Raw genomic sequence first — 12,238 nt, 5'->3', positions numbered from 1 at the left:
AATGTAATCCTAGGCTAATTGCAGGAGAATAATGCAGCTGGTCTATGGAATGATCTTTTAATTTGGAGTGCAACAATTAAACAAACAAATTGATGCCTAAGCAACATCAAATTTCTAAGTTTAGCTGTTTTTTTCATTGGTCTTGTGGTTTAAAAAAAGTTATAGTTCAAGCTAAAACAGATTCATAAGGGGCGAAGTGGGCGAGTGGTTAAAGATTTTTGTTTTTAAGGGTTTTACGGTGCTTGCAACACATTCAGGTCATACCAGTGCCAGTAAAAAGGAAGAAAATTAAAGCACCCAAGAAAAGGTGAAACAAGGGGGAATGGGTTCAAATAGTAACAGATGTAGATTCCAAGAGCACACTATCAAAGTACTTAGTTTGAGATCACCTAAAAGTCTCATACAGACACAAGCACAGTTTCCCACTCAAATGTTTATAAATCATATATAATATGTAAACAAAACATAATACAGTGCATAACGGAGAGACGATTTACAAGACAAAAAATATCATCTGCCAGGGTAGCCAGCCAGGGCCAGGACAAAACCAAGTAATCTCATCCCAAGACAAAGACAGAAAGCATGTTGCAAAACAGACATAGGGGGATAGAAGACACAGTAAGTACCTCCTGCCCACTATTGGAGGTCAAGAACCTCACCCATGCCGAGAGGTTAAGGCATTGCACTGTGATCCTTGGGTAAGATTATAAACCCCCAATTTGACCACTTGGGACATCATGGGTGCATTCTGTTTGATGAATTATCCATATTCCTTCATGGAATACCTAGGCGACAGGATCTAATGGTGCGAAAGGGCATAATTTACTTTTTTTTTGAGGTTTTATTTCTCCAAAACGTGGTTCAGGAAAAATATATAAATGAAAAATTTAATCACCGCACGGAATACTTTAATTAGCAAAATTATAACCATTATTTTGTCATCTGTTACAAATTCCCCCCCCCCCCCCCCCCAAAAAAAAAACCCAGAAAAACAAACAAAAACATGGATTTTCCATTTGGGCCAAAATGTGGTATTAACCAAAGGTAGCACCTGTTTAAAGTTGGCAGCCTTTTGTAATGTGACAGGTGTTGAGGATGGTTGGTCATTTCGAGTTCGGAAACTGACTGCTCTTTGTATATCTCCGCGGGTTCCATCCGGTCTTACTGTCATCTTGATGCTCTGGGACCTGCCGATCAGATTCTTTACAGTGGATTTATCCAACCTCTCATCCCTGAAAGAAACATTATTTTTTATAATGTGAGTCTTCAAATACACAACAATTTTCGTACAGCAAAATAATAAATATGTTGAAAAAGTATATACTATTAATACAGAAAAGTGAGTGGAGCAGGCACTTTATGTTGGTAACAACAAGATATGAAGTGAGTAGAAAAGTGCCAGAAGACAATAGAGAATAAAAATTTTTTCGCGGCGGTGGTGGGGTTTGAACCTGCGACCTTATTGGTACGACAACTCCGCCTGGCAGGTGAGAGCGTGGCTCTACCGTGTGAGCTATCCACGAACACAAAAATATTCGTATCAAACCCAAGTCATTTCTAGATCCCTCTCTCACCCACTTCTGAGACCGCCGATTCGTTCGCCCACCACCATCGCGAAGTTATTTTTGACCAGCAGTTAAGCTTAATAGCCAATATTCTCAACACAAACATATAACATAGAAACGATTGAGACATTGAGTATGCTCCGGTGTATGGGGTGAATTTTTAATTCAGAAAAGTGAGTGGAGCAGGCACTTATGTTGGTAACAACAAGATATGAAGTGAGTAGAAAAGTGCCAGAAGACAATAGAGAATAAAAATTTTTTTGTGGGCGAACGAATCGGCGGTCTCAGAAGTGGGTGAGAGAGGGATCTAGAAATGACTTGGGTTTGATACGAATATTTTTGTGTTCGTGGATAGCTCACACGGTAGAGCCACGCTCTCACCTGCCAGGCGGAGTTATCGTACCAATAAGGTCGCAGGTTCAAACCCCACCACTGCCGCGAAAAATTTTTTATTCTCTATTGTCTTCTGGCACTTTTCTACTCACTTCATATCTTGTTGTTACCAACATAAGTGCCTGCTCCACTCACTTTTCTGAATTAAAAATTCACCCCATACACCGGAGCATACTCAATGTCTCAATCGTTTCTATGTTATATGTTTGTGTTGAGAATATAGGCTATTAAGCTTAACTGCTGGTCAAACATAACTTCGCGATGGTGGTGGGCGAACGAATCGGCGGTCTCAGAAGTGGGTGAGAGAGGGATCTAGAAATGACTTGGGTTCGATACGAATATTTTTGTGTTCGTGGATAGCTCACACGGTAGAGCCACGCTCTCACCTGCCAGGCGGAGTTGTCGTACCAATAAGGTCGCAGGTTCAAACCCCACCACCGTCGCGAAAAAATTTTTATTCTCTATTGTCTTCTAGCACTTTTCTACTCACTTCATATCTTGTTGATACTATTAATACTATTCTTGATATACCTTTAGTCACTGTCACTTAGGAAAAAAAAGATGTTCACTTATTTTCAAAATATTACAGCCAAGACTTTATGACAAAAGTCTTATTTCCTTACACAAAAACAAGCTCACCTCTTATCGTCATCATCGCTATCTTCCCCATCTTTCTGCCTCCTAAATAATACTTCTTTGGCTTTCCTTTGTTCTTCTTCTCTTCTGCGTTCCTTTTGGGATATAAAAATATTAAAAATTAATAATAGGAAAAAGTATTTATAATATTCATTTGATTTAATCGCTATGCCAATAACAGTGGAAATATGATTGTGCATTGAAAAATATATTTTGCATTGCTCTTAACCAAAATTTCTTAAACTTCAATTGATACCAGGAATCTATATATATATATATATATATATATATATATATATATATATATATATATATATATATATATATATATATATATTATCTTATGAGTTCTCTAATCTTTTTTAGTTGACTTGCCTTTACAAGAAAATTCTTACATTTGAATGATTAAAGTAAAGTGATAGAGCTTGATATAACTATCCTTAAAAAGAAGTTATAATTTGTTTTTAAAACAAAACCCATCCATCTTAATGTTATTCTGAACCGAGAATAATCGTGTAATATAAGGCACTGCCACTTTAACAAAAATATTCTTCTATGATTGAATAATTCAAAAAATTAGCAAATGAAATAAATCATTTATTTTCAAAAATAAATAAAAGCAAGATGAAAAAAGTTGTGAAAATTCTTCTTTAAATGTGCAAATCTATTTTTAAAAACTGTGATTGAAAACTGAAAATCAAATGAAAATAAAGTGATAAAATTTCTTAGTAAAAAATTTCTAAAAGTAAATCAACTTTGAAAAATATAAATAAATAAATAAAAATCAAGGATCTTTATAGCCCAGTAATGACAAGATATCAACCAAAAATGAGTTTTAAAAGCAAATTTTCACATTCCTAAATTTAAATATAGCTAATAAAAGGACTAGTCACTGGCAATAGTGTTCAATTCTTTTTCTTTTAAATAGCAGTACATCGAAAGGGGTCAAATGTGGAAGGAAAGAATAATGTACAAATCCATGCAAATCAAGAATTGGAAGTGTTGATTTCATAGTATATATATATAAGTTTGAGTTCATCCAAATCATACATGAAAAACGAAATATCAGGAAATGATAGATTGTTTAAATCAACATCTTAAATGTCAGATTGTTCATAGCTTTCACCTATCACATTACACGATAACAAATTATAAAAGATTTTGGAAATAAAACAAAAATAATAAAAAAGATACACAATAAAAAGAGATGGGGTACAATATAATACAAATCAAGAAATCTTTAAAAAAAAATTGCCACATGTCATTAATTTAAAGGCCGCTGGAAAATAAAGAGAAAATAAATCCGAAGAAACGAATAATCACCAGAAGAGACAATATAGATTTATCAAAAGAAAAAGCGATAATAAGATATCAAAGAAAAAAAATCTAAATTATCGTAAAAAAAAGCATGTGTAATAAGTTTTTAAAATGTACGAGAAATGAATGGGTTTTTAAAACAAAAAGAAATAATATATTCTTCAATGTTTCAAAACATACGTTGAGATGACCCTGTAAACATGATATAATAAACAATGGGATAAAATATAGCATGAATATCTCTCAAATAATCATCGTGACTAATTAACTGCACTTGGAGCTGCATTTATCGAAATTAGGAAAACGAGGAAAATTGCATTACAAAAAGTGACCAAATAAAAACACAACAAGAGCAAACAAAAACAGCAACAAACAACAATAACTACCACAAAAGCAACAAAAACAAAAACAAATACAAAAAAAAAGATTTGGATTTACACAACTTCAAAAGGTCAAATTAAAAAATGTGATGGGCTGAAGACACGATTCAAAGCATCAACTCTATACTTCGCCTAGATAGAACTACAATTGGTTAATCTATAAATGCACTACGCATTGACCGATAATTGCTAATGTTAACATCCTCTCCACCCAAGAAAAAATGTAGGACTCTGATGTCATTATCAAGTAACAATAATATAAATAAAGTAATTCATTAGTGAGTGATGAAAACACAAGGAATAGATTCTCTAGTATGAGATAAATATTAGGTTTTTGGTTAGACTGTTAGCCAGGGGTGGGAGTGGAGGGTGGGAGTATTGTCCTGGTTCACTGACATAGCATAGTATGGCATCCTGTCCCTCCCAAGTTTATTTTTCCAAGATCTCTGGAAACCAGCTAGATTCACACAAAAAAAAAAAACACTCAATGGTGAAAAGTCTGAGGTCAGCTCGACAATAATTCCATCTGGCTGACAGTGGATGATAAGGATAAATGTAATTCAGCATAATCTAAGACATGGCTATCATATTGTTGAAAACAAACATCTATGAATTCAGTCAACAAATGTTAAAAGCACAAGCATTCTAGGTGTGTAATTACCTCCAGAATTCGTTCTTGTTCCTTCTTACGTAATTCATCCAATCTGTCTTTTTCTTTTCTAGCCTCATCTTCCACCTGTTGCTGTTTCTCAAGCAGTTTTTGTTCTGCAACAGCCTTTTCGACCTGAGAATTCAAAATGCAAGTCGTCATCATCATCATCATCATCATCATCATCATCATCATCATCATCATCATCATAATCACATCATCATCATCATCATCATCATCATCATCATCATCATCATCATCATCATCACATCAGCATCATCATCATCAGTGTGCTTCTCCCAAAAAAAAAAAAAATTGTGCAACTCCATTCCTCATCAACTTCCCTTGAACATTTGTAAAATCAAAATAAATGCAATTTATGAAAAAATCATAAAACAAAAACAAAAGACTAATCAAAACAAAAAATATACTTTAAAGCATTCAGTTTGACGACACTTACCTTTCCTTTACAAAGATTGGACACTCTATCTCCTTGGGCATCCACTGTCTTTTCGAAATCAGCGAATCTCCTGAGCAGTTCCTCAGCTTCTTCGATTGACTGGCCATATTTGTTGTCTTTTACCAATCCTTCTCTCAGGCTCATCCACGCTTCAATTTGCTCGATTTCATGACGAAGTTTCTGTAGAAAGGTTCATTATCAATAAATGAGACAGAAAATGAATTTCATAAACAGTAAAAAAAAGATATGCATCAAGGCTGTCGCGACTGTCAGAAAGAGACAAGAGTCAGTATCTGCCTATGAGATGGTATTGATTTACTTGACTTAGATGCCTTTCGCGTCTCGACCGAAAGATCGGGTCGCCTTGGCTGTTTCCAGTATTTCCTGTGTGAGGTGTCTCCAATATTGCCGGTCCTCTGCTAGGGTTCTCAGATTTTCAAGGTCCCCTGCCGTTATGAGACTAATGCTTTGTCCAAGTGTTGTGAGGTTTTGTTTAGGATCACAGGGAGTGTTGTGATTGGTCTTCCTCTGAAAAGGTTCCCGTGTTTTTGGAAGTATCCCGACATGGCTTGGTTAGCTGGTATGTTTTTGTCCCTGCTAGTATGTGACCGAAAAGTTGCCATCGTTGTTGTAAAATGTCAAGGGAGATTGGTCTTTCTTTTGTGATCTTATAGAGTGATTCATTTGAGATCTTTTTTGGGTATTTGATGTCCAGTACCCTTCTTAGCTGTGTGCGATGGAGGGCATCCAAATGTTCTTCTTCGGATTTTGTCAACACCCAAGTGCCGCAGTTATACAGAAGTACCGGTTTTACAAGAGCACGGTACAGTTTCAGTTTGGTTTTTCTCTTTATTTTGTCACCTCTAATCCATACATTGGTGAGTTTACTGATGGTATTGGGAATAAGTAAATTAGTAAAAAGAAAAAATATAATAAAAGCTATCTCACAGCTACCTTAATACAACTTAAATATTGATATAACCAATAAGTAAAAATTGAATCTTGTTTTTAAATGCAACAAAATTATTTCTAATGAAACGTATCAAAATTCATTATCACATCATCATCATCATCATCATCATCGTCATCATCATCACCATTGTCGCTAATATATCTTTTTTTAAAGCCAAATATATAATTCATCTCAGGAACAAATGAAGAAATAACCTCTCCCTTTCCAAAATAATACTAAACGTGGCCAAAGAACTTTCTGATTTGAACCATATATTAACAATATATTAAACATAATATGCCTTACTTGTGCTTCCAGGTTTTGGCTGTGAAGATTCTGTCTGTGGTCCAAGGTACGTTGAAGGCCATCTAGAGACTGGTGAAGCTGGTCTATCTTTTCTTGAATCTAAAATATACAACATTGCTCATTATTTATATCAGGTTTAGTCTGAATTTAGGGCATATTGTATTTACAAATTATTAATAGGAAATTAGTCCTTCAGAGAGCCAAATTTATCCTAGTTTCTATAGCGTAAAATGGACAATAGCAATTGATTGCTTTCCTTTGAATAGGCCACTGGTCTACAGCAAATTGCTTTCCACCAGATCGAACAGACCCAGCTACCCAATCACAATACATAATTCAGAAAAAAAAGTTGTAAATTATTTGAAATTCTAAACCATGCTAAAAATGATGTCAAAATGATGAATGGGAATAAATATACAAAACATGATGAATTTGTTACAAAACAAAATTATGTTGCAGCGTTGTATTTTGATTCAGGTAATTAATTATCCTGAATAAGCACCATCATCATCATCATCATCATCATCATCATATCACCATCTTTATCATTGATTTTGACCTTAATTTTATTCTTTTTATTTTTTTTATTATTTTTTTTTGTTCTCTTCTTTTGTATACATACATAATTAAGTAACTGATGAATAAAAATGATCTCTCACCTCATCCGACAAGAAGTGTTTGTTCTTGATGAACGCCTCTCCAGTCTGGTAAAACTTTGTGAACGCTTCCTTGCGGCTGTCCACCTCAGCCCTGTGTTCCTTGTAGCGAGTCATCATGGCCTCAGCACTTGGCAAGTCATGGGCCAACTCGTCAGCAGTAATAATGGCTATCATTTCACTAATCCAGGCACTGGAGAAAGCAACAGTCAGTAAATTAAAGATAAAAAATAATGAAATTCGTATCATTTAAAAAAAATGTGATGCATAATGAGGATTCTTTTACTTTCAAATTACAATTTAATATGCGTTTAATGTTCTTCACTTGAATTGAATTCGAAATCTTGTAGTTCGAGTTATAGCTGTTTGCTTTTTATCCTCCTAAATGTTTTATTTTTCTGAAAAAAATTATCAATTTTTGGGGGACAAAGTAGTAGGCAGCAGGCATTGATATAGATAGACATATCCCAATCAAGCGGTCCGAGGTTCGATCCCCAGTCGAGGAAGGCTAACTTTTGGGGACAGTTGTTTTCTTGCATTTTTCTTTCTGCTTTGCCTGGCCTGTTTCATACACATCTTTTCAGATGCAAAATATCTTTTTTTTTAAATACTTTAAGTAATACTCACGTCAGCTCTCTGTAGTCATTGAAGTACATTTGTAACTGTTCAGCTAAGACTAGTTTTTCTTTCCTGTGTCCAGCTTTTCCAACCAAAGTATTCCAGGCACCAACCATTTCTTCGTGTTTGGCAGCAATGTGTTCAGAAGCGTCAGGGAATGTTCCAATTAGGCGCTCTGCCTCCTTTGTGATATTTTCTACTTGGTCACTGATAGCAGCCATGTCACGCTGTAACAAAAGCAAAAGAACTAAATTTTCCAATATATTCTAAAAGGAGCATTAACCTTTTATTGCATAAACAAAGAGTGTTGGCTAGTTTTTATTTTAATGAAAGAGTGAAAATGGAGAGGCTTCGTATGGGAACAAAACAGACAATGGACGTTTCGGGTACAAACCATTGTCTGTTTTGGGCCCATACGAAGCCTCTCCATTTTCACTCTTTCGTTAGTATTTTACGATCACCAGCTTCAGGCAGCCCTACCGTTTTCTAGTTTTTATTGAAATTTCGCAATATGTCTAGTTACATCACTAAAAACACATATTTGTCATGCAGAGGTCAGAGGGTCTCAAATAGTAAGCATTATGCAATAAATGGTTTTAAAATGGACAACAGATTGATTGTGATGTCTAATGCATGCAGCATGTAAAAGGGCTTTTGGGACGGGTGGAGTAGTATAACAATGAAAAAGTGGTTTTATAACATGCAGAATTATCTCATTGGTCAGCAGGAATGCATGTTAAAATTTGTTTGAGAACACAATCATATTTCTTTTTAGCTCTAATATATATTACATGTTATTGTTGGTTTTCATTAAAATATGTATCTAAATTACACTGATGGATTAATAATAAGGTAATATGTTTTCTTAATAAATAATTTAAGATGTCTACCTACCTCCAGACCATCATGTCTGCTGATTAGGGCCTGACAACTCTCAAGGTCATGGCCATAGTCGTCACTGCTGACATTAAGGTCTTTCTCCTGGATCCATTCAAGAGTGTCGTCTGCATCACGACCATACATGTGAACTTCCTTGGCTCCACAAAGAGCCTAAAGTTGAAAGGAATATTGAGGAACGTTATTGAAAGCCCGTGTATCGTGATCATAAAAGGAGTGGAACAATTCAATCATTTTAACAATACAAGCATGGGAACATCTCATGATTTGTGATGAGAACATCAAAGATCATGACAGTCTTTCACAAAGTATTCTATTTAAACTTGTGGGGAAAAAAAAGAGATAGTGATTTCCAATACAAAAAAAAAAAAAAAAATGATGTCCGACTTGATCAAACACTGTTAAAAATGTGACACTGTAGCAAAATATTTTCCAAAAGAATGAATAAATTTATCCTTATTACAATTCAATCACATTAACTAACACTAAAAATCTAATCAATCTAAAAAAAAAAAGATGAATAAATACAATTATAACTATCTCAGCAATCACTTCAACGTAAAAAAAAAAAACAAAAAAACAAAAAATGAATTGTGGATATCAAATCAACTTACATCTTGACGTGCTTGAGAAATTTCTTTGAGCTCTGCCCATTGTGCCTCAATATCAGCAAGGCGTGCGTTGATTCCATTCTCTTCGAAATGTCCCTCTTGCAACATCGCCTGACCCACACCCAAGACATGGCTCACTCTCTCCTCATTATTATTCAGGTCATGCAAGAAGTCTTCAAATCTTTGTTGAAGAACCTGAAGCAATCAAATTGGTTAAAATAGCGATGAAATCAAACAGTCATAAGAAGAAAAAATTCAAATCTTTGAGAAATATCATAAAGGACACTATTATTTCAAATCAGGTAGTTCTTTATGACACAATTTTGACGTGTGATAAATGTTCTCTTAAAATACAACATTCAGATTACTATCATTACTATTCATACCAATAAACAGATTTTTCACCACAATTGGAGACAAAATCTATTCAAATAAAGGATAATGAGATTGTATTATTATCATTGTATTAAATTCAAAATGGAATAAGAATAAATGGCTCACTCTCAATTATGAACTAAAATTATCCACTTGGTCAGGTATCCTAGCAACTTAGAAGAGTGATGAGATTCCAAGCACACATCAAATGGTTCAGAGAGTTTTGATTCACTATGAGTGAGTCTCATTGTGGTTTAACGAACTCGTCATTAATTTTATATCCATTTAACAATGCAAATCCCATCATTCATTATTGTTCTTACCTCGACGTGCTCTAGATCAGTACCATAATCTTCAGAGGCGGCAATGACAGTCCTATCGGCAAGCCAAGCCTCCACAGTGTCAGCCTCATTGTAAAATTCATACAATTTCTTGCTCTCGATCAACTTCTTCCTCCGCTGATTTGTCAGATCTTGGAGTCTTGAATATTGCTTCTCGATTTCAGCCTGCAAACATTTTAAAAAGTTAATATAGAAAATTAGAGTCTCATCGAGTTAAAGAAACATAAACTCTCCAAATTTAGCAAAACAATTTAATAAATTGGTCAGATTAATATTGTTGTTTCTATTTTATTTTTAGTTGGCATTGATATGGTGGTCTTGGAACAAAACAAATTTCTTCCTTGTATCCTTTTTGTGTGTTTGTTTGTGTGCTTTGGTAGCTTTACCCTTTATAAAGTGGTTTTAAACTTGAGTTATAGTGATCACAATGTATTTACAGGTAGAGAAATAACACAAGGTCAGGCAAGTAGATAAGCAATGTGTTGAAATGTTAATTATTGTTACCTTTCCTTCTAGATTGCGTGATAATATTCAACCACAAGTTAACTCACTCAATCCTAGAGATTTTTGCTACTTTTCGAAATTAAAATGAGCATGTGCATTAGATAGTTTTATTTAACTACCGTTAACATGCAAAAACTAAAAACATTGGTTTTGATACTACGCCTATAACTTGTCTCAGAAAAAATGTAATAAATAGGCATGGGGGGGGGGGGTAAAAGTAACCCGGTCTAACTACGGATATAGTCGGTGTTTGGGTTGAGTGAGTTAAGATAACATTTTTGAATCCTCAATATTACCAAAATTATGCAAGATGATAACACTTAAGAAAGAGTCTGCTTTTTCTTTTTCTTTTTTAATCAATAATATAAAAATGATCAAAGAGGAATGTACAAGGGTAAAGAACACATTATATCAATTTGAGGAATGTATTTTTATTTCAATGATGAGGACTCTTTGTTACCTGAGTTTTCTTGATGTTCTCAGAGTCGTAATGTTGTCTGTCAGTCAAAGTTCTACTAAGCGCAGATAACTCCCCTATGCTGTTGGCGAAATTATCAATATCTCTCTCGAGAGCATCCAGTTTCTTGGTAAGCGCCTGTCAACAACAAACAGAATATCACATTAGTTTTGCTGTTGTATAAAGAAGTAAGTTAAAGAAACAATCACAGAAAAATTGACTTATCTTAACACAAAAGTAAAATAAAATTTTACCATAGCACGTTGAAAAAGAAAAGGCAGTTTGAAAAATAAATAATTTAGAGACTTTTGTATTATCCTTTTTAACAGCATTAATATCTGATAACGTTGCGAGTCAAGAGCCTGCAGTTTGTGCACAGTCCCAAAACCACCAATCTGGCTTATCACCAAACACCAGATACTCTCTACATTTTTGGTAACACATTGTCTTATCTAATTAAAAGCATCTCGGTTCAGAAATCCATTTGTTATAAAAATGGGCTATGGAAAAAATAAAACCCATGAAAAAAGTCTCAGCAAAAATTTCAATGTCTTATCAATGTTTTAATCAAACACCAAAGTGATAAAGCAAATAACATTATTTTCGTGATGAGACCATATCGATTAAATTAACCAGTTAATAGAATTATAGTTAGAATAAATGGAATAACCTGTACGGAATCTGCATCCTTGCCCAAGTCAGGACTGGTGAGGAGAGGCAGTTTCTCATTCATCCACTGTTCTAATTCACTGACCTCAGTATAGAACTGATAACAATGAAAAAGAGAAAATTATTTCCTCACCGTCAATGTGGATGCTATGATTTTTCATCTCATTACTTCATCTCTCTCTCTCTCTCTCTCTCTCTCTCTCTCTCTCTCTCTCTCTCTCTCTCTCTCTCTCTCCTTCCCTTACACACACACACACACACACACACACATACAAGCGCATTTTTACGTATAATGTTTTAACTATAATGTGTAAAATAACATATTTACTTTTCTTGTTTACCAAAAGAAAACCAAAGGCCGAAACTTCGTTTACTTTGTTTTGCATCTTTTATAAGAGTCATTTTTACTCCCTTTATTTTACTATACATTTTATTGACTCATTTGGGCACCT

At 34.4% G+C, this 12,238-nt stretch overlaps 1 protein-coding gene across 13 annotated transcripts in view; it reads right to left on the bottom strand.

Annotated features, from left to right (window-relative positions):
• LOC144970112 (spectrin beta chain-like) overlaps positions 1-12,238 on the bottom strand; it is a 255,001-nt gene that overhangs the window by 19,475 nt on the left and 223,288 nt on the right. For 7 of the 13 annotated variants that reach the window (XM_078909351.1, XM_078909429.1, XM_078909368.1 and 4 more), the window contains 13 exons: positions 11,788-11,883; positions 11,121-11,255; positions 10,139-10,321; positions 9,444-9,635; positions 8,827-8,982; positions 7,942-8,159; positions 7,318-7,507; positions 6,659-6,757; positions 5,401-5,580; positions 4,953-5,075; positions 4,092-4,103; positions 2,598-2,689; positions 1,052-1,232 (listed from right to left, as the gene is read on the bottom strand). In XM_078909351.1, coding sequence (XP_078765477.1) covers positions 1,052-1,232; positions 2,598-2,689; positions 4,092-4,103; positions 4,953-5,075; positions 5,401-5,580; positions 6,659-6,757; positions 7,318-7,507; positions 7,942-8,159; positions 8,827-8,982; positions 9,444-9,635; positions 10,139-10,321; positions 11,121-11,255; positions 11,788-11,883 — 1,857 coding nt within the window. The remainder of the gene's footprint in view (positions 1-1,051; positions 1,233-2,597; positions 2,690-4,091; positions 4,104-4,952; positions 5,076-5,400; positions 5,581-6,658; positions 6,758-7,317; positions 7,508-7,941; positions 8,160-8,826; positions 8,983-9,443; positions 9,636-10,138; positions 10,322-11,120; positions 11,256-11,787; positions 11,884-12,238) is intronic. The other 6 variants (XM_078909360.1, XM_078909438.1, XM_078909385.1 and 3 more) reach the window with 1 other exon arrangement.

The sequence above is a fragment of the Berghia stephanieae genome, chromosome 1 (assembly GCF_034508935.2).
Source record: "Berghia stephanieae isolate SIO BIC M18660-M18661 chromosome 1, UCSD_Bste_1.3, whole genome shotgun sequence".
NCBI lineage: Eukaryota > Metazoa > Mollusca > Gastropoda > Nudibranchia > Aeolidiidae > Berghia > Berghia stephanieae.
This window is presented reverse-complemented; position numbering and strand designations above follow the sequence as displayed.